The 24908-nt window shown below is 44.3% G+C and overlaps 1 protein-coding gene across 1 annotated transcript in view; it reads left to right on the top strand.

Moving 5' to 3' along the window:
- Positions 1-24908, top strand: part of RTTN (rotatin) — a 125106-nt gene that overhangs the window by 7313 nt on the left and 92885 nt on the right. Inside the window, exons 6-11 of the mRNA XM_054724269.1 lie at positions 568-682; positions 7850-8000; positions 11018-11183; positions 12233-12414; positions 16767-16882; positions 22704-22874. Coding sequence (XP_054580244.1) covers positions 568-682; positions 7850-8000; positions 11018-11183; positions 12233-12414; positions 16767-16882; positions 22704-22874 — 901 coding nt within the window. The remainder of the gene's footprint in view (positions 1-567; positions 683-7849; positions 8001-11017; positions 11184-12232; positions 12415-16766; positions 16883-22703; positions 22875-24908) is intronic.

Raw genomic sequence — 24908 nt, 5'->3', positions numbered from 1 at the left:
GGGGCACGGTGGATGGTGGACTGGAGCTGGGCTGAGAGAGGGGGTTGGTTTCTTAGATGAACCACTGCTACATCCCTAGGAGGGAGAATATTGTCTGAGAACTTGAGGGATATCCTCTGTACAGGATAAGAGGGGCCTTCCAGCTTGAGTCACCTAAAATAGAGAAGAGCAGTAAGGAGCCTAATTCCTATAATTAAACTCTATAGTTACTGTTATTTTTTCTGTCTTATTTCTTAATTCACATAACAGATGTCATTGAATTCTGTGCCCTTTGACCTCCTTAATCTCATTTAGCAGCATTGTGATAGGCTCTGGGCATGCCATCTTGAGGAGGGTCTAGTGGGGGTACAAAGCCCGCAGTTGACATAGCAGATCCAGTTTAGGGCTGTGGAAGAAGCACCTGCCCACAGTTGTTTATTGTTTAGGGACCAGATCAAGGAAGGATTCCCAGGGGAAGCAATGTCTTGGCTGAGACCTGGAGGATGTGAGTAGAGTCATTTGCTACTCAGTGACTTAGAATCTGGGATAGGTAAACTCTTTTTAAAAATAAATAATGCTCTTTTGTAGCTCTTTAAGAAGTAGTAACCACACTTTGATCTGGAACACCTGTGAACTATTGAAGGACGTTATCATGCAAGATTTTCCTGCTGAGATTTTCCTTCAAAGGCCGAAAATTGTTCAGGTGTGTATGCTCTTCAATTGTTTTAGATTTTGGAAGGAAACAAAATTTGCAACATAGCAGTCCTTAGGAAAGAATTGTGCACTACCGTTTTTAAAGGATAAAGTGTTTAAACCACTTGTTCTCGGACTTATTTGGATAGTGGTAGTTCTTCTGATAGGAGGTAGTCTCATTTGACACATGTAGTCCAATTTGGCTACTCTGAATTCACCACTTCTGGGTCACCTGAAGGGTGAATACTAGTAGACTTTGGAAGTTGAGGTTAGGCAGCAGGAACCCTCCTAACATTAAGAATAGCTTGTTTCTCTGATTATCTGGTATGTGTTAGGCACAGTGCTGGATGCTGAGGAAATCTGATAGCGAGCAATGAAGATGGGTTCTTTGCAGTCTGGTCTGTTGCTTCTACAGCAGAGACTTTGGGACCCAGGCTTGTACAGTTAGAGGCATTGGGACCCAGGCTTGTACAGCAGAGGCATTGGGACCCAGGCTTGTACAGCAGAGGCACTGGGACCCAGGCTTGTACAGCAGAGGCATTGGGACCCAGGCTTGTACAGCAGAGGCACTGGGATCCAGGCTTGTACAGTTAGAGGCACTGGGACCCAGACTTGTACAGCAGAGGCACTGGGACCCAGGCTTGTACAGTTAGAGGCATTGGGACCCAGGCTTGTACAGTTAGAGGCACTGGGACCCAGGCTTGTACAGTTAGAGGCACTGGGACCCAGGCTTGTACAGTTAGAGGCACTGGGACCCAGGCTTGTACGGGAGAGGCATTGGGACCCAGGCTTGTACAGTTAGAGGCACTGGGACCCAGGCTTGTACAGTTAGAGACACTGGGACCCAGGCTTGTACAGTTAGAGGCACTGGGACCCAGGCTTGTACAGTTAGAGGCACTGGGACCCAGGCTTGTACAGTTAGAGGCACTGGGACCCAGGCTTGTACAGCAGAGGCACTGGGACCCAGGCTTGTACAGTTAGAGGCACTGGGACCCAGGCTTGTACAGCAGAGGCACTGGGACCCAGGCTTGTACAGTTAGAGGCACTTGGACCCAGGCTTGTACAGCAGAGGCACTGGGACCCAGGCTTGTACAGTTAGAGGCACTGGGACCCAGGCTTGTACAGCAGAGGCACTGGGACCCAGGCTTGTACAGCAGAGGCACTGGGATCCAGGCTTGTACAGTTAGAGGCACTGGGACCCAGGCTTGTACAGCAGAGGCACTGGGACCCAGGCTTGTACAGTTAGAGGCATTGGGACCCAGGCTTGTACAGTTAGAGGCACTGGGACCCAGGCTTGTACAGTTAGAGGCACTGGGACCCAGGCTTGTACAGTTAGAGGCACTGGGACCCAGGCTTGTATAGTTAGAGGCATTGGGACCCAGGCTTGTACAGTTAGAGGCACTGGGACCCAGGCTTGTACAGTTAGAGGCACTGGGACCCAGGCTTGTACAGTTAGAGGCACTGGGACCCAGGCTTGTACAGTTAGAGGCACTGGGACCCAGGCTTGTACAGTTAGAGGCACTGGGACCCAGGCTTGTACAGCAGAGGCACTGGGACCCAGGCTTGTACAGTTAGAGGCACTTGGACCCAGGCTTGTACAGCAGAGGCACTGGGACCCAGGCTTGTACAGTTAGAGGCACTGGGACCCAGGCTTGTACAGCAGAGGCACTGGGACCCAGGCTTGTACAGTTAGAGGCACTGGGACCCAGGCTTGTACAGTTAGAGGCACTGGGACCCAGGCTTGTACAGCAGAGGCACTGGGACCCAGGCTTGTACAGCAGAGGCATTGGGATCCAGGCTTGTACAGCAGAGGCACTGGGATCCAGGCTTGTACAGCAGAGGCACTGGGACCCAGGCTTGTACAGTTAGAGGCACTGGGACCCAGGCTTGTACAGTTAGAGGCACTGGGACCCAGGCTTGTACAGTTAGAGGCACTGGGACCCAGGCTTGTACAGCAGAGGCACTGGGACCCAGGCTTGTACAGCAGAGGCATTGGGACCCAGGCTTGTACAGTTAGAGGCACTGGGACCCAGGCTTGTACAGCAGAGGCACTGGGACCCAGGCTTGTACAGTTAGAGGCATTGGGACCCAGGCTTGTACAGCAGAGGCATTGGGACCCAGGCTTGTACAGTTAGAGGCACTTGGACCCAGGCTTGTACAGCAGAGGCACTGGGACCCAGGCTTGTACAGTTAGAGGCACTGGGACCCAGGCTTGTACAGCAGAGGCACTGGGACCCAGGCTTGTACAGTTAGAGGCACTGGGACCCAGGCTTGTACAGTTAGAGGCACTGGGACCCAGGCTTGTACAGCAGAGGCACTGGGACCCAGGCTTGTACAGCAGAGGCATTGGGACCCAGGCTTGTACAGCAGAGGCATTGGGACCCAGGCTTGTACAGCAGAGGCATTGGGACCCAGGCTTGTACAGCAGAGGCATTGGGACCCAGGCTTGTACAGTTAGAGGCACTGGGACCCAGGCTTGTACAGTTAGAGGCACTGGGACCCAGGCTTGTACAGCAGAGGCACTGGGACCCAGGCTTGTACAGCAGAGGCACTGGGACCCAGGCTTGTACAGCAGAGGCATTGGGACCCAGGCTTGTACAGCAGAGGCATTGGGACCCAGGCTTGTACAGTTAGAGGCACTGGGACCCAGGCTTGTACAGCAGAGGCACTGGGACCCAGGCTTGTACAGTTAGAGGCATTGGGACCCAGGCTTGTACAGTTAGAGGCATTGGGACCCAGGCTTGTACAGTTAGAGGCACTGGGACCCAGGCTTGTACAGTTAGAGGCACTGGGACCCAGGCTTGTACAGTTAGAGGCACTGGGACCCAGGCTTGTACAGTTAGAGGCACTGGGACCCAGGCTTGAACAGTTAGAGGCATTGGGACCCAGGCTTGTACAGTTAGAGGCACTGGGACCCAGGCTTGTACAGTTAGAGGCACTGGGACCCAGGCTTGTACAGTTAGAGGCACTGGGACCCAGGCTTGTACAGTTAGAGGCACTGGGACCCAGGCTTGTACAGTTAGAGGCACTGGGACCCAGGCTTGTACAGCAGAGGCACTGGGACCCAGGCTTGTACAGTTAGAGGCACTGGGACCCAGGCTTGTACAGCAGAGGCACTGGGACCCAGGCTTGTACAGTTAGAGGCACTTGGACCCAGGCTTGTACAGCAGAGCCACTGGGACCCAGGCTTGTACAGTTAGAGGCACTGGGACCCAGACTTGTACAGCAGAGGCACTGGGACCCAGGCTTGTACAGTTAGAGGCACTGGGACCCAGGCTTGTACAGTTAGAGGCTCTGGGACCCAGGCTTGTACAGCAGAGGCACTGGGACCCAGGCTTGTACAGCAGAGGCATTGGGACCCAGGCTTGTACAGTTAGAGGCACTGGGACCCAGGCTTGTACAGCAGAGGCATTGGGACCCAGGCTTGTACAGCAGAGGCACTGGGACCCAGGCTTGTACAGTTAGAGGCATTGGGACCCAGGCTTGTACAGCAGAGGCACTGGGACCCAGGCTTGTACAGTTAGAGGCACTGGGACCCAGGCTTGTACAGCAGAGGCACTGGGACCCAGGCTTGTACAGTTAGAGGCACTGGGACCCAGGCTTGTACAGTTAGAGGCACTGGGACCCAGGCTTGTACAGCAGAGGCACTGGGACCCAGGCTTGTACAGCAGAGGCATTGGGACCCAGACTTGTACAGCAGAGGCATTGGGACCCAGACTTGTACAGCAGAGGCATTGGGACCCAGGCTTGTACAGCAGAGGCATTGGGACCCAGGCTTGTACAGTTAGAGGCACTGGGACCCAGGCTTGTACAGCAGAGGCATTGGGACCCAGGCTTGTACAGCAGAGGCATTGGGACCCAGGCTTGTACAGTTAGAGGCACTTGGACCCAGGCTTGTACAGCAGAGGCACTGGGACCCAGGCTTGTAAAGTTAGAGGCACTGGGACCCAGGCTTGTACAGCAGAGGCACTGGGACCCAGGCTTGTACAGCAGAGGCACTGGGACCCAGGCTTGTACAGTTAGAGGCACTGGGGCCCAGGCTTGTACAGCAGAGGCACTGGGACCCAGGCTTGTACAGCAGAGGCATTGGGACCCAGGCTTGTACAGTTAGAGGCATTGTGACCCAGGCTTGTAACGTTAGAGGCACTGGGACCCAGGCTTGTACAGTTAGAGGCACTGGGACCCAGGCTTGTACAGTTAGAGGCACTGGGACCCAGGCTTGTACAGCAGAGGCACTGGGACCCAGGCTTGTACAGCAGAGGCACTGGGACCCAGGCTTGTACAGCAGAGGCACTGGGACCCAGGCTTGTACAGTTAGAGGCACTGGGACCCAGGCTTGTACAGCAGAGGCACTGGGACCCAGGCTTGTACAGCAGAGGCATTGGAACCCAGGCTTGTACAGTTAGAGGCACTGGGATCCAGGCTTGTACAGCAGAGGCACTGGGACCCAGGCTTGTACAGCAGAGGCATTGGGACCCAGGCTTGTACAGTTAGAGGCATTGGGACCCAGGCTTGTACAGCAGAGGCACTGGGACCCAGGCTTGTACAGCAGAGGCACTGGGACCCAGGCTTGTACAGTTAGAGGCACTGGGACCCAGGCTTGTACAGCAGAGGCATTGGGACCCAGGCTTGTACAGCAGAGGCACTGGGACCCAGGCTTGTACAGCAAAGGCATTGGGACCCAGGCTTGTACAGCAGAGGCACTGGGACCCAGGCTTGTACAGCAGAGGCACTGGGACCCAGGCTTGTACAGCAGAGGCATTGGGACCAAGGCTTGTACAGCAGAGGCACTGGGACCCAGGCTTGTACAGCAGAGGCATTGGGACCCAGGCTTGTACAGTTAGAGGCATTGGGACCCAGGCTTGTACAGCAGAGGCATTGGGACCCAGGCTTGTACCGTTAGAGGCATTGGGACCCAGGCTTGTACAGCAGAGGCATTGGAACCCAGGCTTGTACAGTTAGAGGCATTGGGACCCAGGCTTGTAAAGCAGAGGCATTGGGACCCAGGCTTGTACAGTTAGAGGCACTGGGACCCAGGCTTGTACAGCAGAGGCATTGGGACCCAGGCTTGTACAGTTAGAGGCATTGGGACCCAGGCTTGTACAGCAGAGGCATTGGGACCCAGGCTTGTACAGTTAGAGGCATTGGGACCCAGGCTTGTACAGTTAGAGGCATTGGAACCCAGGCTTGTACAGTTAGAGGCATTGGGACCCAGGCTTGTACAGCAGAGGCATTGGAACCCAGGCTTGTACAGTTAGAGGCATTGGGACCCAGGCTTGTACAGTTAGAGGCACTGGGACCCAGGCTTGTACAGCAGAGGCATTGGGACCCAGGCTTGTACAGCAGAGGCATTGGGACCCAGGCTTGTACAGCAGAGGCACTGGGACCCAGGCTTGTACAGTTAGAGGCACTGGGACCCAGGCTTGTACAGCAGAGGCATTGGGACCCAGGCTTGTACAGCAGAGGCACTGGGACCCAGGCTTGTACAGCAGAGGCATTGGAACCCAGGCTTGTACAGTTAGAGGCATTGGGACCCAGGCTTGTACAGCAGAGGCATTGGGACCCAGGCTTGTACAGTTAGAGGCACTGGGACCCAGGCTTGTACAGCAGAGGCATTGGGACCCAGGCTTGTACAGTTAGAGGCACTGGGACCCAGGCTTGTACAGCAGAGGCATTGGGACCCAGGCTTGTACAGCAGAGGCACTGGGACCCAGGCTTGTACAGCAGAGGCACTGGGACCCAGGCTTGTACAGTTAGAGGCATTGTGACCCAGGCTTGTACAGCAGAGGCACTGGGACCCAGGCATGTACAGCAGAGGCACTGGGACCCAGGCTTGTACAGCAGAGGCACTGGGACCCAGGCTTGTACAGTTAGAGGCACTTGGACCCAGGCTTGTACAGCAGAGGCATTGGGACCCAGGCTTGTACAGTTAGAGGCTCTGGGACCCAGGCTTGTACAGCAGAGGCATTGGGACCCAGGCTTGTACAGCAGAGGCACTGGGACCCAGGCTTGTACAGCAGAGGCACTGGGACCCAGGCTTGTACAGCAGAGGCACTGGGACCCAGGCTTGTACAGTTAGAGGCATTGGGACCCAGGCTTGTACAGCAGAGGCACTGGGACCCAGGCTTGTACAGTTAGAGGCATTGGGACCCAGGCTTGTACAGCAGAGGCACTGGGACCCAGGCTTGTACAGCAGAGGCACTGGGACCCAGGCTTGTACAGCAGAGGCACTGGGACCCAGGCTTGTACAGTTAGAGGCACTGGGACCCAGGCTTGTACAGCAGAGGCACTGGGACCCAGGCTTGTACAGCAGAGGCACTGGGACCCAGGCTTGTACAGTTAGAGGCACTGGGACCCAGGCTTGTACAGCAGAGGCATTGGGACCCAGGCTTGTACAGCAGAGGCACTGGGACCCAGGCTTGTACAGCAGAGGCATTGGGACCCAGGCTTGTACAGTTAGAGACATTGGGACCCAGGGTTGTACAGTTAGAGGCACTGGGACCCAGGCTTGTACAGGAGAGGCATTGGGACCCAGGCTTGTACAGTTAGAGGCACTGGGACCCAGGCTTGTACAGCAGAGGGACTGGGACCCAGGCTTGTACAGTTAGAGGCACTGGGACCCAGGCTTGTACAGTTAGAGGCACTGGGACCCAGGCTTGTACAGGAGAGGCATTGGGACTCACGGTTGGAATTGGGGCATATCTGCAGCTCCACAATCACAGGGCTGAAAATCATTCCAGTGAATGGCAGTTATTAATCCATACTGTGGCCGCTGTCAAATGATAGCAGAGGAAAAGCTATTAATTACCAACACGTAGTAAACTGATTTAGCTGTTTGAGATGTGGAAACCTTGATGTGCTTTTTAAAAAGTACTGTGAAACTTCATGTCCTGAATGGTGAGTAATACCTAATACCTGTGTTCTCTCAGAATAGGTGCTCACCTAACAGATTTTAGATGTAAGCAACACTGACTATTCTATTCACATTTAATTTTATTTTGACCCATATTCTTGCATTATGCCAAATCACTTTTGCCAATTTCTGTTTCTTGTCCTACAAATATTTGGCAACTTAATTGCTTTGATTATTCATTTAACCTTCTTTCAGCTTCACATCCTCCTTTGAAGTTGAGCACTTGGTTCCCGTGATCATTTTCATGGTTCTTCTTCATTTCAGAGCCTTTTTTCTCTGCTGAAGCTGGCCTTCGGAGGTGAGGGGACACCTCGCTTGGCACTGCAGTCAGTGTCCTGCTTGCAGCAGCTGTGCATGTGTTTACGACACAGACTTCACTTCTACCGAGATCCAGGCTTTTTCTCTAGCAAAAAAGGTATTTATGTTTATTTATCCATTAGTCACTGGTGGTCTTTGCAGATTCTTCTGAGAAAGAACCCCATTATACATACAGTTAGGAATTACTGTATGTAAATTGTCACGAGGTAAACTCCCATTCCTCATTCCTCAGCTAATGGTCACCCTTGAAAGCACACTGTGGAAACTGTTGTTGGAAGCCAGGGACTAGGATTCTGAGCCCAGCTGTTTGGGTATTTTAGCAAATTATATGTTGTGTTAATAAATTGTTTGGATTGAAAAAGACCGATTTTTATATTATGACAACTATTTTTATGCAACTTTTGATGTCAGAGTTTATATCATCACAATGCCTGACTTTTCATGGAAAAAGCACCACCTAATGGACAAATATAGTACTACCAGTAAGTTGTAAACAGTTCTCAAAACTGGTAGTATTTCAGTGCACTTATACCATATGCATTGAAAATTGAATACTAAGAGTGATTGGTGATCATACTTCACAGTTAATCCTTTCTGCAGCCCCTGGTAACCTCCAGTCCAGTGATTTTTGCTAATCTGAGAAAAAACGGGTATTATTTTGATTCATTCACATAGGATGGCTATTGTTGTGTTGGCTGTTGTCATTTTTTTATTTAACAATCTAAGGGAAAAGAGGTACCCTAACTAAGTAGTCAGGTATTACAAGTTTTAAATTTTTTTGTCGCACACTGGTTGAAAATCGCTGCTCTAGTCTATTGAATTTGTGTATTCTAAGTACCTCATACAAGTGTAATCTATACAAGGGGAACTTTGCTTATTTCACTTAGCATAATATTTTCAAGGTTCATCCACATTGTAGCATATTCCAGGACTTCCTTTTTATGACTAAACAATTTTCCATTCTAGTATATGCCACATTTTGTTTATTTACTCATGTGCTGATGGACTCTAATGTTCTTTCTTACCTTTTGTTATTGTGAATAATGCTTCCGTGAACATTGGCATATCTGTTCAACCCCATTTTCAATTCATTTGGGTGTATATCTGAGAATGCAATTGTTGGGTCATATGTTAATTCTATGTTTCACTTTCCTAGGAACCCCCCCTCTATTTTCCACAGTGGCTGTACCATTTTACATTCCCACCAATAATTTATGAAGTTTCCAGTGTCTCCACATCTTACCAACACTTGTTATTTTCCTTTTTTTAATCATAGTCATCCTAGTAGGTGTGAAATGGTATCTCATTATGGTTTTGATTTGCATTTCCCTCCTGACTATTGATTAATGACTAATGATTCCCTGGTGACTCTTCTTGTGCTTATTGGCCTTTCATACATCTTACTAGAGGCCCGGTGCACAAATTCGTGCATGGGTGGGGTCCCTTGGCCTGGCCGGTGATTGGGGCTGCAGGAGGTTGGCCAGCCTGCCCTTATGTGGGCTGATTGGGGCTGGCCGGCTGGGGGAGGGGCTGCGGAAGGTTGGCTGTGGGAGTGCACTGAACGCCAGGGGCAGCTCCTGCATTGAGTGTCTGCTCCCTGGTGGTCAGTGTGCATCATAGCGACCAGTCATTTGGTTGTTCAGTCGTTTGGTCACTTAGGCTTTTATATACTAGTATATAGGTTTGGAGAAATGTTTGTTGAAGTCCATTGCCTATCTTTAAATTAGTTTTTTGTTGTTGAGTTTTAGGACTTTTTAATATATCGTGGTTATTAAATCCTTATCTATATATATAATCTATATATATAAAGAGGTAATGTGGAAATTAGGCTGGGATGCCGTACTGGTCACGACCAGATCAGGAGGAGGGGCCTGGTGCGGGCCCAGAGCCTAAGAGAACAATAGACAGGGTGGCCTCAGAGCCGGAGAGAACAACACGCAGGGGGGCTGGCCCCAGCTCCAGCCCCGCGGCCGCGGCCGCGGCACTGGTCTGCTGAAGCTGAAGAAGAGACACAAACCTGCAAGGGAGCTGGGTTTGATTCTGATCAAGAGCATGTACCTAGGTTGCAGGCTCCTCCCTGGCTGGGGCCCAGGTCAGGGCTCATGCAGGAGACAACCAATTTAAGTGTGCCTCTCACATTGATGTTTCTCTCTGTCTTTCCCTCTCTCTTCCACGCTTTCTAAAAATCAATGGGAAAATAAACTCATGTGAGGATAAAAAAAAAGAAATGTCATATCCAATGAAAGAGACATCTTGAAAATGCCTAAAGAAAGTTGTCATTTTTTCGTGGTGAAGGGACTGGAGTCTGTGTTGATGAAAACACTTTGGCGGCTGCGGCGGCCAGCAGTGGCAGCAGCAGCGGGGTGCTGGGGGTGGTGCCTTCCCCTGATCAGTCTGGTTGCCTCCCGCAGAGGGAGGCCAGACTGCAGCTTAGGCCCGTTCCCTACCTAAGCAGTCAGTAGGACATCCCCTGAGGGCTCCCAGACTGAGAGAGTGCAGGCTGGGCTGAGGGGATGCCTCCCCCCACCCCCAGTGCACGAATTTCGTGCACTGGGCCTCTAATCAGATATATAATTTGCAAATACTTTCTCCCATTCTGTAGGTTGTCACTTTTTTCATAATGTCCTTTGTTTGACTCGGGACTTTTTAATTGTGAGGAAGTTCAGTTTATGTTTTCTTTGGTTGTTTGTGCTTTCGGTGTCATCTAAGAATCCATTGCCAAATTCATGATTATGAGGATTTATCCCTATATTTCTCTCTTAGCTTTAAGATTTTAACTCTCATATTTAGGTTGCTGATCCATTTTGAGTTAATTTTTGCCTGTGGGTTGAGATGGGTTTCTTGGGGTGTTTTCAGCAGGGAGTGTGTGATCTGATGTTCTGCCTTGGCAATCTTAATGTCATAAGTGAATAGTGTTGGCTAGACGGCTTCTTATAATCAGACTAGATAGAAACCTAGATGTGCTGAGTGAATACTTGCAGGAACGGTTGACCTTTGTTTTTATTTTTACCCCTACAGAAGCATTCCTACTACCTTAATTTTGTTAGAAATATTACATAATCAGTAATCTGTCTCTACTAAGGGATAATTTTCTTCTTTTTTTCCCCCCTCCAGATACAGTTTCCCAAAATTCCTCTTTGTCTTATTGCTATGAAGTAAGAGTTACTCATCATTCTCAGAACCCTTCTCCAGGAAGCAGCAGCCCCCGGCCTTCTGTGGTTGGACGCACAGGCCAGCGCCCTAGAGGAGATGGCCAGGATTGGGATGCAGTGTCGTCCAGGTGACTGTGGGAAAGCCTGGTTAGCTTGTGTGTGGGTTTTAATTTCACAGGGAGATCATTATTTTTCTCTGTCTTCTCTTTTGTAACATTAGCTCAGGTATCGCCTTGGTTGTTAAACCAGTGGCTTTCATACCTTTTTGATCACGACCCACAGAAAGACATAAATATTATATTACAACTCTGTACTCAGCACACAAGCATACACTCTGCTTGTGGATTTTCACTCCTAAGTGTCAACTTCCTCATGGGGCCTTTCAGAGCTTGAGAGAACTTGGCTTATTTCCATACTTTTGGGATGTTTTGGATATGTAAATTGAAGAAGTGACAGAACAAGTTCTACATGTCCAGTAGCATTAGTGTACCTCTATGACTCAGGTTCACTTGTGGATGACATTAAAAGTCAAAATTTTAGGGTCTTTGCAAATGTAAGTTCAGGCCTTCTATACATATTTATCCCCACCCTACCACTTTACACCCAAAGTAAGGATCTTTTTATAAAGAAAGCCAACATAGATGGGATGTTTCATCTTTTGGTGTATTTTCAAAAACATTATGTGATGTTGAATATACTAACTGAAGTAGTCTATTTCTCATGTTTTTCTGGCATTTTCTAGCATTCTTCAGTTATTAACATTGGCTTACTTAGAATATTTGGTGGGAATCACAGAAAATCTAGTCAACTTACTATCTAGTTTTGACTTTATGAGTTAATTTCAGAAGAACTTTGCAATGAATTTTCCTGCTTTCCTTAAATGAATAGGCTATCTTTGCTAATGCTGATTGCTACTGTAAGAATGTTGACATATTTCTAGAACATCAGTTTGAAAAGCAAAATAGAAAGGCATTTTTGGTTTCATTTGTAATTTTGAGCCATGTTGATGGAATTTAATGCCATGACTTCGTCAGGGTTTCTACAAATCCAACCAGAACTGTTAAATGAAGCATTAGACTCCTGTCCAACCTGAGGCTCCCCGTGCACCCATCACAGAAGTGCATTCCATCTGTGTGGACCATCTCCTTATTCAGGGATTGTCCTGTTTGTTTCATAGCGGGAGTAGCAGTCATGAGCATGTGAACTCCAGGATTTCTGTCCCCTCACCTCTGGATGTGGCACACATTGACCTGCCCGAGCTGGAGACGGAAGACACGCTGCAGCTGCAGTTCCAGCAGCTCAGCCTCCCCCAGTTCTGTGTCTGCCTCCTGGAGTCCACAGTGCCTCTCTTGAGAACAGGTTTGTTGTTTGTGAAATCATAGTGCTTTTTATGTAACCTGTGATTGTTTTGACTGTTTTCTGGTACTCTTATTTTTCTTTTTTTCACCTTCTATCTATGCTGGGACCTTTAGAATCTGCATTTATTGGGGAACAAATTCCTAAGAAAATACGGCCTTTATTATTTCTCAATTAAATGTGGTGCCATGGAGTATCACCTTCCATCTGTGGCTATTTGTGCACAGGCTTCACTGTGTGTGGCTGCTGTAAATGTAATCACTGAGAAATCCATGCAACTGCAGTCATTTAGAGAAGGTGAGCCACATGAATAGACCAGAATAAATAAATCTCTGGCTTTTGCTTCTTAGGAACTTTTTTATTTGCTCTCAGTTCATTCTTTTTACTCGGTTGTTACTTAAGCTATGAACATGTTAGAAACATACCTACAACTGGATTCTTACCTTTGCAATAATTTTTCCTAAAAAACAAAACAAAACAAAAAAAAAACCCAGACAAATAACAAAACTAAAAAAACCCGAGTATTTAATATTTTCTTTCCAAGGTACTAAGTAAAGTTGCAAAGGTGTATTGTAATATATACACTGGAATGTAGTTGTAATGTTAGTGACGAGTGATAGAAAGATACCAAAATGGCAAGTGCCGGACAGTCTAGCAATCAAACAACAGTTACTATGAGTTGAGCTGCTTGGTTTCATGTGCATTATTTCATGCTCTCCTCACACCAGCCCACTTCCATTGTGGTAGTTCTGCTTCTTTCTCCATGTTACAAATCACGAGTCGTTCAGAAACTAGTCCAAGGTCAGACACATAAGAACAGACTTGATCCAAGGTTCTTCTGAAGCTAAAGTCCCCTCTCTGAAGCACTTTGCATTTTGAAGGTAAAGAAAGATTTGGAAGCAATAATGATTTTTGTTCTCTAAATCTATACATTTTCAGTAATGGATAAACTTGTTGAGATATAAATATAAGATGAACAAGTTTTGCCTTTTTTCATTTATATTGGCTGAGTAAAGAACATATCACATGCTAATGGTTCTTTAAGTCCTATTGCTACTTTTTGCCTGCTTGAGGGTGATGGGGAGCAAAGTGGGAGGTAGGTATTTGTTTGGAAAGCATTAAAATTTTTATTTTATCCTGAGGAAAACTGTACACCTAACTTCTGACGGAGTGACTTTGCTTCTGGGAGTTAGGATACATAGTAATTCGGGTACCAATAATGTGGTGAAGGAAAATCTGAACTTAGGATTATAAAGTCCTAGGAGCCCAGTGCTTGATTCGAAATCGCGTGGCGCTGCCCACCCTCAAGTTGCTGGTCCAGCCCTGCCTCCCTCTCCAGCCCTTGAAGCAGCCATGGCTGCTGCTGATCAGGCCCTCCCCCAGTGCAGGCGCACGGAGGCCCCAGCTGCCCCGCCCCTGACACTGCGTACGCAACCTCCTCCTGTCTGGTCGACCCATTTCGGCGTCCCGGTTAATTAGCATATTTCTCTAATATATATTATAGAGAAATATATTATACTAGAGGCCCAGTGCACGAAATTCGTGCACGGAGGGGGGTTGTCCCTCAGCCCAGCCTGTACCCTCTCCAATCTGGGACCCCTCAAGGGATGTCCGACTGCCCGGTTAGGCCCGATCCTAAACGGGCAGTCGGACATCCCTCTCACAATCCAGGACTACTGGCTCCCAACTGCTTGCCTGCCTGCCTTCCTGATTGCCCCTAATCGCTTCTGCCTGCCAGCCTGATCATCCCCTAACCACTCCCATGCCAGCCTGTTTGCCCCCAACTTCCCTCCTCTGCCGGCCTGGTCACCCCTAACTGCCCTCTCCTGCAGGGTTGATCACTTCCAACTGCCCTCCCTTGCAGGCTTGGTCCCTCTCAACTGCCCTCCCTTGCAGGCCAGGTGCCTCCCAACTGCCCTCTCCTGCTGGCCATCTTGTGGTGGCCATCCTGTGTCCACATGGGGGCAGGATCTTTTACCACATGGGGGCAGCGATATTGTGTGTTGCAGTGATGATCAATCTGCATAGTACTCTTTTATTAGATTGGATAGAGGCCTGGTACAGGGGTGGGGGCCAGCTGGTTTGCCCTGAAGGGTGTCCCTGATCAGGGTGGGGTACCCTGGGGGCATGGGGCGGCCTGAGCGAGGGGCCTGTGGTGGTTTACAGGCCGGCCACGCCCCCTGGCAACCCAAGCAGAGGCCCTGGTATCTGGAATTTATTTTCCTTCTACAATTGAAACTTTGTAGCCTGGAGCAGAGCCAAGCCTGGGGCTCCCTCCGAGGCCTGAAGCCATTTGTGTTGGGGTTATAATTGAAACTTTGTTGCCTTAAGCGGGTGGGCCCGGCCAGGGTGTGCAGAAAGCTTTGCTTCCCCTGTTGCCGGCGGCAACCCTGGCCTGCTCTCTCAAGCTCCATTCTGCTGCCATCTGTTTGAATTTGTTTACCTTCTATAATTGAAACTTTGTAGCTTGAGTGGAGGCTTAGGCCTGGCAAGGGCAGGCAGAAAGCTTGGCTTCCTCTGTTACCTAGGGAACCTTGTTCTCGGTGGCTGTAGCCATCTTGGTTTGGGTTAATTTGCATACTCGCTCTGATTGGATGGTGGGCATGGCTTGTGGGCGTGGCCTGTGGGTGTGTCGGAGGTATGGTCAATTTGCATATTTGTCTATTATTAGATTAGATTAGCATATTTATCTATATATAGATATAGATATAGATATAGATAGATATAGATAGATAGACTAGAGGCCCGGTGCATGAAATTCATGCACGGAGGGGGATGTCCCTCAGCCCAGCCTGTACTCTCTCCAATCAGGGACCCCTTGGGGGATGTCCAGCTGCCGGTTTAGACCCAATCCTGCAGTTGGACATCCCTTTCACAATCCGGGACTGCTGGCTCCTAACTACTCACCTGCCTGCCTGCCTGATTGCCCCTAACTACTCTGCCTGCCAGCCTGATAGCCTCCTAACCACTCCCCTGCCAGCCTGATTGACACCTAACTGCTCCCCTGTCGGCATGATTGTCCCTAACTGCCTTCCCCTGGGGGGCTGAGGGGACTGGATGCCACCATCTTGTGGCTATGGGCACCGCCATCTTGTGAGGGCGTGACAGTCAATTAGCATATTCCCGCTTTATTGGCTGTGGGTGCCGCCATATTGTGAGGGCATGACGGTCAATTAGCATATTCCCCCTTTATTAGATAGGATGCTCACAGCCCTGGCGGTTTGCCTCGGCCCAAGGCAACCGCAGCAGCTGCCTCGGCCCTCGCAGCCATGGCTTCATCCTGAAGGTTGTCCGGAGGGATGTTTGGAAGGACGTCTGGTCTAATTAGCATATTACACTTTTATTATTATAGATATGTTTGTCTGCATGGTGTACTGAGAAGAACAGTTTTAGATTTAATGATTTTGCATTTAACCTTTCCTTAACTTGCTGTAAAAAGTCAGATTGATAATTATAAAGCTGTATCTTGATACATAAAATTTTCTAAATGTTCTCTTGCTCTTTTGTGGTAAATTATTACATAATTTATAATTGTTCAATATCATAAGAGATTTCTTAAAGAACTTTCTCCAGCTGTTCTGATGAAATGATTAATCTAGACCCTTATGATCTGGTAGTTTACTTTTATTCATTAGAAATTGACCTTTGGTATGTGGACAGGAAGGCTGAGGAATGTCCGCCTCACTTAGAATTGTGGATTGTGGCATTCCTTTGTTATTATGGTTGTATGGAGAAGGACATTATACTGGTGGGTGTGGCTCTGATGGCACAGTTCCTTAGGGAATTTTTTTAGAGTTTAATGTGAGCGTGGGCTTGAGAACCTATTTCAGATAGAACTTCTTCAAGTTTCTTCAGCTAATGCCAGCATGGACATTATACTTCAGTTGCTCCAGTCCAAGCTTAGCTTCCCAGGCAGCTCCTGTGCAGGAAATACAGTTTATGACGAGGCTTAAGCCTTGTGGTACTACATAGGAAATCCTTAGAATGTGTTTTCTAAACTGCCCTGGTGCTTTGTCACATGTTCCATGTGACATGGATGGTCTCTGAATTTGAAAAATTAGTTTAATCTGTCTCACCATACTTGTAGTTAAATTACTGCCTTCTTGAGTATCTTTCCCACTGTGAGCACATTTGATTCGTTGGAGTTAAATAGCATATGATTAGAATAGAAGTCTTTAATGGTGATTGTCGATTGTGGCTTCCCTGTTTATATCTTTCAACAGTTCTAAAAGCATATAAGATATTAAAGAGAAATAGGAATTTGGGGGCATGACTAGAAGATTGAGCAATATGGCATTTAGCTATTGATATGAAAGTTAACTTTTTTCTTCTCTCTCTCCTGACTGTTTTTCTAGGTAGCAGACAGATGATAATAAGAGTTCTGGAATTGCTTGCAGAGGATTTAATACTTATTGGTGAAGCAATTTCAGTAGATATCTGGGATGACAGCAGTCTTTTTGCTATAGATATGGTGAGAATCAATTATTTCCTTGGGATTTGGGTAGTAGCATTTTATTTTATTTTATTTTGGTCTTTTAAAGCTGGCATCATTGTCTCATTAGGCTTTGAATTTCTTTCTTTTAGACACAGCAGTCCAGGCTTATTTTGTGAATAGTCTGGAATAGGCCATTTCTCCAGAGATTCTGGTTTCTTTTAATGGAGGAGTATGTATCAAGACCAAAACAAGCCATTAGGGCTGCTTTTTGCACATTATCATTTTTTCATGTAGGTGTGTGAATATATTTATGTGGGTCTTAACAGTTTTAATAAAGTCTAATTGATATATAATAAGCTGTACATGTTTCTTAAAGTTTGTTGCTGCATTTTGACATATGGATACACCCATGATATAGATTAGCTTACATTTTTTAGAATTTTATATGAATGTACTCATTGTTTGTATGCTTTTTTCCCCTCTTTTTTTCCCCTTTAGTTTGATTACTTTGAGTTATAGCCATGTTATTGCATTTATTAGTTAATTTTATTTTTGGGTGCTTTGTTTTTTGCTATTTGTATTTTAGTAGGGAAAATATTTTGGAAAATATGGCATTACATTTTATTTTCTTTGAAAGAAATCTTGATTAAGTAATATTTTGCATGAGCAATCAATACATATACAAGAGCCTTAAAATATTGTATTGTAATATAATATTTAAGACATCTATGAACTACCAGAGTGTTTCCATGTAATTATAAATTGTATCCTTTTTTACATTTCAATATGTCATAAATCATTTGTCATTTTATGTTATTTATTTTACTGTTATCGGATAAGCTTGGTTTTCTTAAAGAACTATGTTCTGTATTTTAATGTAAATTGTAACAGCCTTTTTTTTTCTTGCATTGTCAGAGAAGTGGAAGCAAAATTTATTAGTTATAAAAATATATATTGACTCTCATAGTTATGAAAGTTTTTTTCTTTTTATGTTGTTTTGACCTAGGTCTGTGTTTTATTAAACTTTGTTATATGCTGCCTGAAATCCTTGTGAATAGAGAGGTTAGACCATGAAAAAAAACAAACACAAACAAAATACTGATGTTTACTTACTATCAATATCCATTTGTAAAACTCCCAAACTTTCTTTTAAAAACAAAAATTTATTGAAAAGAGAAACAAATTAAATATTTTACAATTGGTATAATATGCTGTTCAAGTCCTTTAATTTCTTTATTTATGAAATAGGGATGATAGTTCTTCATTTCAGTTTTTCTTTAGCACTTAAAGTTACCATACTACTTTGTAGTACTTTTAGAAGATTTTCACATATTGAAGGATTTCAACAAGTGAGTTTTTCCTTAGATGTGTGAAGACTGCTTTATCAGTTTCTTCTTAAATTAACTTAAATTTTGTTGGCCAGAACATTTATCTGTAAAAGTTAGTCATTCACTTTTGGCTGCTGATTCAGTGAATTATTTTTACTTTAAAGGTTAAATCTGTTGTATAAGTGCCAGTTGGTATGTTAGAAATGTTAAATAAAAAAGTATTGTTTGAAATCATATTGATCTACTTGTTTAAAAGAATAAATGCCTCAGGAAAATTCTTGTGCCTTGGCTATCTAAATAATAAAAGGGTAATATGCTAATTAGACAGGACAGCCGAACCACCTTCAGGACTAAGCCGGGGCTGCGAGGGCTGAGCCCCTTGCAGGAATTTCGTGCATCGGGCTTCTAGTATATTAATAAAAATAAACAAGTAGAATTACTTAATGTTCTACTTTTGCCAAGTTTAAAAAGAAAGAAGTGTTTTTGTTGACTCATTAAAGGAACAAAATAATAAATGTGTTGTTACCAATTCAGAAATTAAATACCTGAGGAATCAAATCTCTAGATCTTTCCAAATAGTGTTAACAGCAGTCATGTCTGGAACGCCGTCACTCAATTTGTGTATGCATAGCAAAAAAAAAAAAAAAAAAAAAAATCTCCACAGTTGAATATTTTTTTATTTCATTTGAAGTAAATAAAGAAAAATGATTTTTATTAAAATTATTATATTTTGTTAAATAAAAAATTCATTGATAAGCACTGTAAAAGTTAGGTTGACCTGAAGTGTGCCATCTCTTTGCCTCCCTGTGAAGCCAAGTCTGTTTCCTTATTCACACGGTAAATTAGGTCCAGGGAGAAAGGAGCCTCACCTCCTGCTGCATAAATCCAGACTGTGGGGCTGGGTTCTGTTCATTTTTGCCTTCTCTGTCACTCCTGTCATCCCAATGCCACTGAAAACAGTCTTTTCTCCTTCTCTACGATTCATTGCTTCTAAATTCATGCCAGACCTGCTGTGAGCTGGTAACTTAGATGCCTGGGCTTGTGGGAAGACTTGCTAATTGGAGTTCAAGTGGGCTGAAAGGGTTGAGAGCAGGCTTCATACCCAGTGAGGACTCACTGGAGGGGGATGGACCAGACTGTGGATTTGTAACTGGATTAGTGGGATCTCTAACTTGCATACACCTTCCCTGCTATTGCCCTAGTCAGAGACAGTTATTTTAGTTCACCACACATTTCTGATTGCCTGTCATAGGCTAGGCACTGCAGTACAAGATGAATGAGGGGCAGCTTTCACTTTGGTGGGACGTAGATCCATTTATTGTGACACTAGTAAAATGGAGGGAAGCATAGATGAATAATAGCTAAATAAAGATCAATTAGACTTATTGCTTACTAGATAGATACTATTTAACCACTCTGTGTTTATGAGGCCATTTAATCATCACGACCCTACAAGGTAGACATCCATGTATAGATGAGAAAATGGAGGCACAGATTCTTTTTCAAGGTCAGTTCTATGTTTTATTGCCAAGGGTGCTTTGAAAACATTGCTATCCTGGGATCTCAGGAAGGACTTCTTGTAAATCGTGACTGAACTGAGTCTTACAGTACAATTATGACTTGGCTAAGCAAATGAAGGTAGACTGTTTTACCTGGTGAGAGAAGAGAATGGCTGTTTGGTGGTAAAGGGTGGGACTAGTGGGGCAATGCAAGTTACTATGGGAGGTGGAAATGGCACAAGAGGCTGGGGGCCTGCTGAGGCTCTGCTTCTTGCTGGTGCTGAGTGGGTGGCAGTCATTCTGAAGGCAGGTGAGCTGCCCTTCAGAGGGGAAGTGCCTGGTGAGGGCCGCACTTGCTACAGTGATCGGCTGCAGAGTGGGAGGGAGGGGTGTGAGGCTGGAAGCATATGGGGGACATCCTGTGCCAGTCCCTATTTCAGATGCTTTACGGAGTCCACAATCTGTTTCATGATGTGCAGAGACTGAGAAATCTTGTTTGCACTATAAATTCTGTTTCAGTGGAATATTTAGAATATTTGCTAATCGGATATTTTAATTTTGTACCTAGTTTTGTAAAAGCTGTGAATATCTTCTGAAAACTGCCCACCCCCCCATCAACTACCTCACAGGTCTTTAAACATTATTTTATCCCAACAAATTAAAACTGGACCAGTTACTATTTTTCAGTCCTTTCTTTTTTTTAAAAAAAAAAAAGCTAAAAAGAAACCACTTTTATTTGGCTTAGAAAAAATGCTGGAAATTGTGAAAATCCAAGACTGATTCACATAGTACTTCCTTTCTGCACTATTATGAGAAGCACTCAATTCATCATTAGAATAAGGAAAACTATTTGGAACAATTTCACAAGTAAATAGACTTCTAATAAAAGCCCTCTGATACTGAGATATTAAATATGTTTATTGATTTACTAGGTGTACCAGTTAATAATGGCGGATTTTGTAATCAAAGAAAACACAATAATTTCAAGAGAAACATCAAAAGTGCTTTATTCAAAGTAATGTCCATCGCTAGCTACACATTTCCCCCATCTTTCAGATAATTTGTGGATACCGTCCCAATAGAACTTCTATTGTTTTGAGGCAAACCATTCAGAGACCCAATTTTCCACTTCTTCGTATATTTTGAAGTGCTGCTCAGAAAGTGCATGTGCCATTGATCAGGACAAGTGGTAATCTGAAGGAGCAGGGTCTGGTGAATATGGTGGGTGGGTTAATAATTCCCAGGCAAGATCTTTTAACGTGTCTTTAACTGGTTTTGAAGTGTGTGATGGTGCGTCATTATGAAGGAAAATTACTTTGCCATGTTTTTTGGCACATTCTGGTCGTTTCACGATCAAAGCGTGGTTCAAATGGATTATTTGTTGTCGGTAGTGATCAGTATTAATGGTTTCACCTGGTTTTAGAAGCTCATAATACACCACACCTTCCTGATGCCACCAAACGCAGAGCTTTGTCTTCTTTCTGAAGTGATTTGGCCTTGCAGTTGATGTTGATGGTTGACCTGGGTCAACCCATGATTTTGTGCATTTGGGATTCTCAAAATAAATCCACTTTTCATCGCCAGTCACAATTCGAAGCAAAAAAGAATTTCGTGCCGTTGAAGCAACATTTTACTGATGACTTTTCAGTTTTCCATTTGTCTTTGGTTCAGTTGATGTAGCACCCATTTTCCTCCCTTTAAAATCATTACCATTGCTTGTAAACGATCGGAAATTGTCTGCTGAGCAACGTTTTATCTTTCTGCAAGTTGTTTTTGAGTTTGACAGGCATCTTAATCCAATAATGCTTGTAATTGTTGGTCTTCAAATTTTTTCCATTGACCTGGACGTTCTTTGTCTTTCACATCGAAATCAACACTTTTAAAGCATTTAAACCAGTGTTCACAAGTATCTTGAGATGGAGCATGTTCACCATAAGCTTCCCGAAGTATACAATAACTTTTTCTTCAAAATAAAATAATGAATTATAACTTCCCCCAAATGCTCTCTTTTAGGCACGAAATTCGACATTTTTAAGCATAAAAATATCTATTATGTTAACACCTTCAGCAGATTTGACATACGAAGTTTTGAAGCTTGCTCTCAATACTAAAAAATAGCATACATATCAAATTGCATATATATCAACATATGTGTAACTCCATCTATTGAGAAAAATCCGCATTATTAACCAGTACACCTAGTAAATTATAAATTGCCCAAGTTAATCTTGAATAACAAAGATATGTTGTAGGAATATACAAGTATTATTTTGATAGAGAAGTGTGTAAAAGAATTGCCAGCTAATGTGATAAGATTGTCACTATGTTTCTGAGTTTTCTCTAGACCAGTAGTTATTAATATAATGGCTCTTAGGTTTTTTTAATTTTAGTTTTGTAAGCTTTGCCCTCATTTTGGTTTAAATTTTACTTTTATTTCCTTGGGATCAGAGAATATAGCCTTAAATATACGTATATTGAAGTTTTCTTTGTGATTAAGTAAATGGTTAGTCTTTGTCAATGTCCTTGGAAACTTGAGGAGTTGTATTCTTTGAGATGTTCAAAGTTTATATCTTTTTATTTTATTAATTAGGCTCAAAAAGACTGAGTGAAAACCTGAAAAATCCTTCTTCATTTCAGTAACAGGTTGTACTTGATATTGTATGTTATTCAGACTCATTCATATTTGGTCTTTACTATTAATTATGCATTTCATCAACAGACAATGATCCCTTTTACCCAACCCTTTTTTTGTCCTGAATTATTAAATTATTAAATACTTATATTAATTTTTCACTACACACTTAATTTTTAACTTTTTGTTAGAAGTCATCAAAGTAAGTGCTTAAAAAATTGTTAGTTTTTTAAAAAATTTAGGTGTGTTTATCATTCTTTGTTAGCAGTATTGACTCTTCTTATTGCTTTTTGTTCGTTTTTGTTATTTAATGATAATATTTTAAATTGTCCTCCATGACATTTGCATACTGACCCCCAAATTGGTTGTTTTCCCGTTCTGTGTTTAAATGTTTGTAGAAAGAGAAGCTGCTCGCCGTGCTGGGGTCCCTGGGAGAGACCATGTGCTACCATCAAAGTAGCATTGGTGTGGAGCACACAGAGGCCGTTCGCAGGCTCCACAGAATGGCCTTTGTCAGCATCTCGGTGTTTGCAGCTCGGCTGCTGCAGATGCTGCTCCCTGTGGAAAAGGTAAGGCAGGGAGTGGTGCTCACCTGCAGCTTACTGAATATTACACACACACATTGTAAATCCCTTCTGGTCATTCCACGGTGTACAAAATGGAAATGTGGGAACGGATGAATGGCTAACATTTTTGATAAATCATTTGATAGAAAAACACATTAATTCTGTAAAGTTTCTTTTTTTTTTAGGAACTTTAAAAAATGATGGTCTAACGTATTTAGACAGGTATACAGTTCAATGTATTTTTACTTAGTGAATGTATCGGTGTTTAAAAAGTGACACCCCCTAGAATGTGAAAAGAACATTACTGGAGCTTCAGAGGTCCCTTCCCATCCATTACCTCTCCTTCTTTCCCAAGGCTAAACTCCTTCTTTCTGATTTCTGTCACCATAGATCAGTTTGTCTGTTTTTAAACGTTATACTAATGAGATTATAAAGTTTGTACTCAATATTTTTTTTATTCATCACTGTTACTGCTTGTAGTTGCTTGTTAATTTTTATTGCAAAATATGACTCTGTTATGTTAAAGGTGATTTTAATAGTTGTATGTATTTTTTAAAATTATTTATTGACTGTAATTTTAAATGGAGGTTATATCTGAATTTGAATGTTAGTGGTAAAAATATCTCAAATGACTCATGCACAAGTGTTTAGTAGTATACTTACTTCAAAAAGAAGGGTGCATATACTTACTTAAATGAAGGTGCAGGAGAAATTGCTGCAGCTAAAGAACTGTTTCCCTTCTTATAGCCATTTGCCCTTTTGTCCCCTAGAATTCTGCAGAGTATATAGTCCAAACTCCATTTTTTAATACATTACATATGCAACATTGTCAGATAGTCTGGGAAAACAAGAATAAAACATTAAATTATAGACATAGTATTTTGTTTGGGGAAAATAACACCATTTCTGTTAATTTTAATTTTTATTCATTAATCGTGTTTCTGAAGAATTTTTTGCTTTTAATGAGTGATAATTTTTCAAGGCATAAGCATTATAAATGGAAGAGTTCTAGTCATATAAGACTGGAATTGCATTTAAAATATGTGTGTCACTTTACATAATAATCTCTATATATGAAAGCCTAAGTAACTGTTACAACCAGACGACTGACCACTAGGGGGCAGACAATGCAGGAGCTGCCCCCTGGTGGTCAGTGCGCTCCCATAGCCAACCTCCCCCTGGCTGGCCAACCTCCTGCAGTCCCTTCCCTTGGCCGGCCACGATCAGCCCCTATTGCTGGCCAGGCCGAGGGACCCCACCCGTGCACGAATTTGTGCACCAGGCATCTAGTATGATACAACTGAAAAATTAGTAGTGCAACAATAACTTGCTATTTTTTTTAATCTGATGATCTATTCTTTGTGATTTCTTCTATTCTAAATTTACATACTTAATAATCAATTTTATAGCCTTATTTTTCTATAATTGGCATTTAATGTCTTAATATGTAGCTCTGTAATTTATTTAGAAGTTTTTTTGTGTTTTTTTTTTATTGTTTAAAGTATTACATGTCTCCTTTTTCCCCAATTGACCTCTTCCCCAGCCACGCCCACCCCCCAGGACAAGCCCCCACCACTCCAGTGTTAATGTCCATTGGTTATGCTAATATGTATGCATACAAGTCCTTTGGTTGATCTCCTTCCCCGTGCCCCCCCCCCACCCCCCCGCCCCCCGGCCTTCCCTCTGAGGTTGGACATTCTGTTCGGTGTTTCTTTGTCTCTGGATCTATTTTTGTTCATCAGTTTATGTTGTTCATTATATCCCACATATGAGTGAGATCATGTGATATTTATCTTTCTCTGACTGGCTTATTTTGCTTAGCATAATGCTCTCCAGGTCTATCCATGCTGTTGCAAATGATAAAAGTTCCTTCTTTTTTATAGCAGAGTAGTATTCCATTGTGTAGATGTACCACAGTTTTCTAACTCACTCATCTGCTGATGGCCACTTAGGCTGTTTCCAAATCTTAGTTATTGTAAATTGTGCTGCTATGAACATAGGGGTGCATATATCCTTTTTGATTGGTGTTTTGGATTT

The sequence above is a fragment of the Eptesicus fuscus genome, chromosome 12 (assembly GCF_027574615.1).
Source record: "Eptesicus fuscus isolate TK198812 chromosome 12, DD_ASM_mEF_20220401, whole genome shotgun sequence".
In the NCBI taxonomy this organism is placed as follows: domain Eukaryota; kingdom Metazoa; phylum Chordata; class Mammalia; order Chiroptera; family Vespertilionidae; genus Eptesicus; species Eptesicus fuscus.
This window is presented reverse-complemented; position numbering and strand designations above follow the sequence as displayed.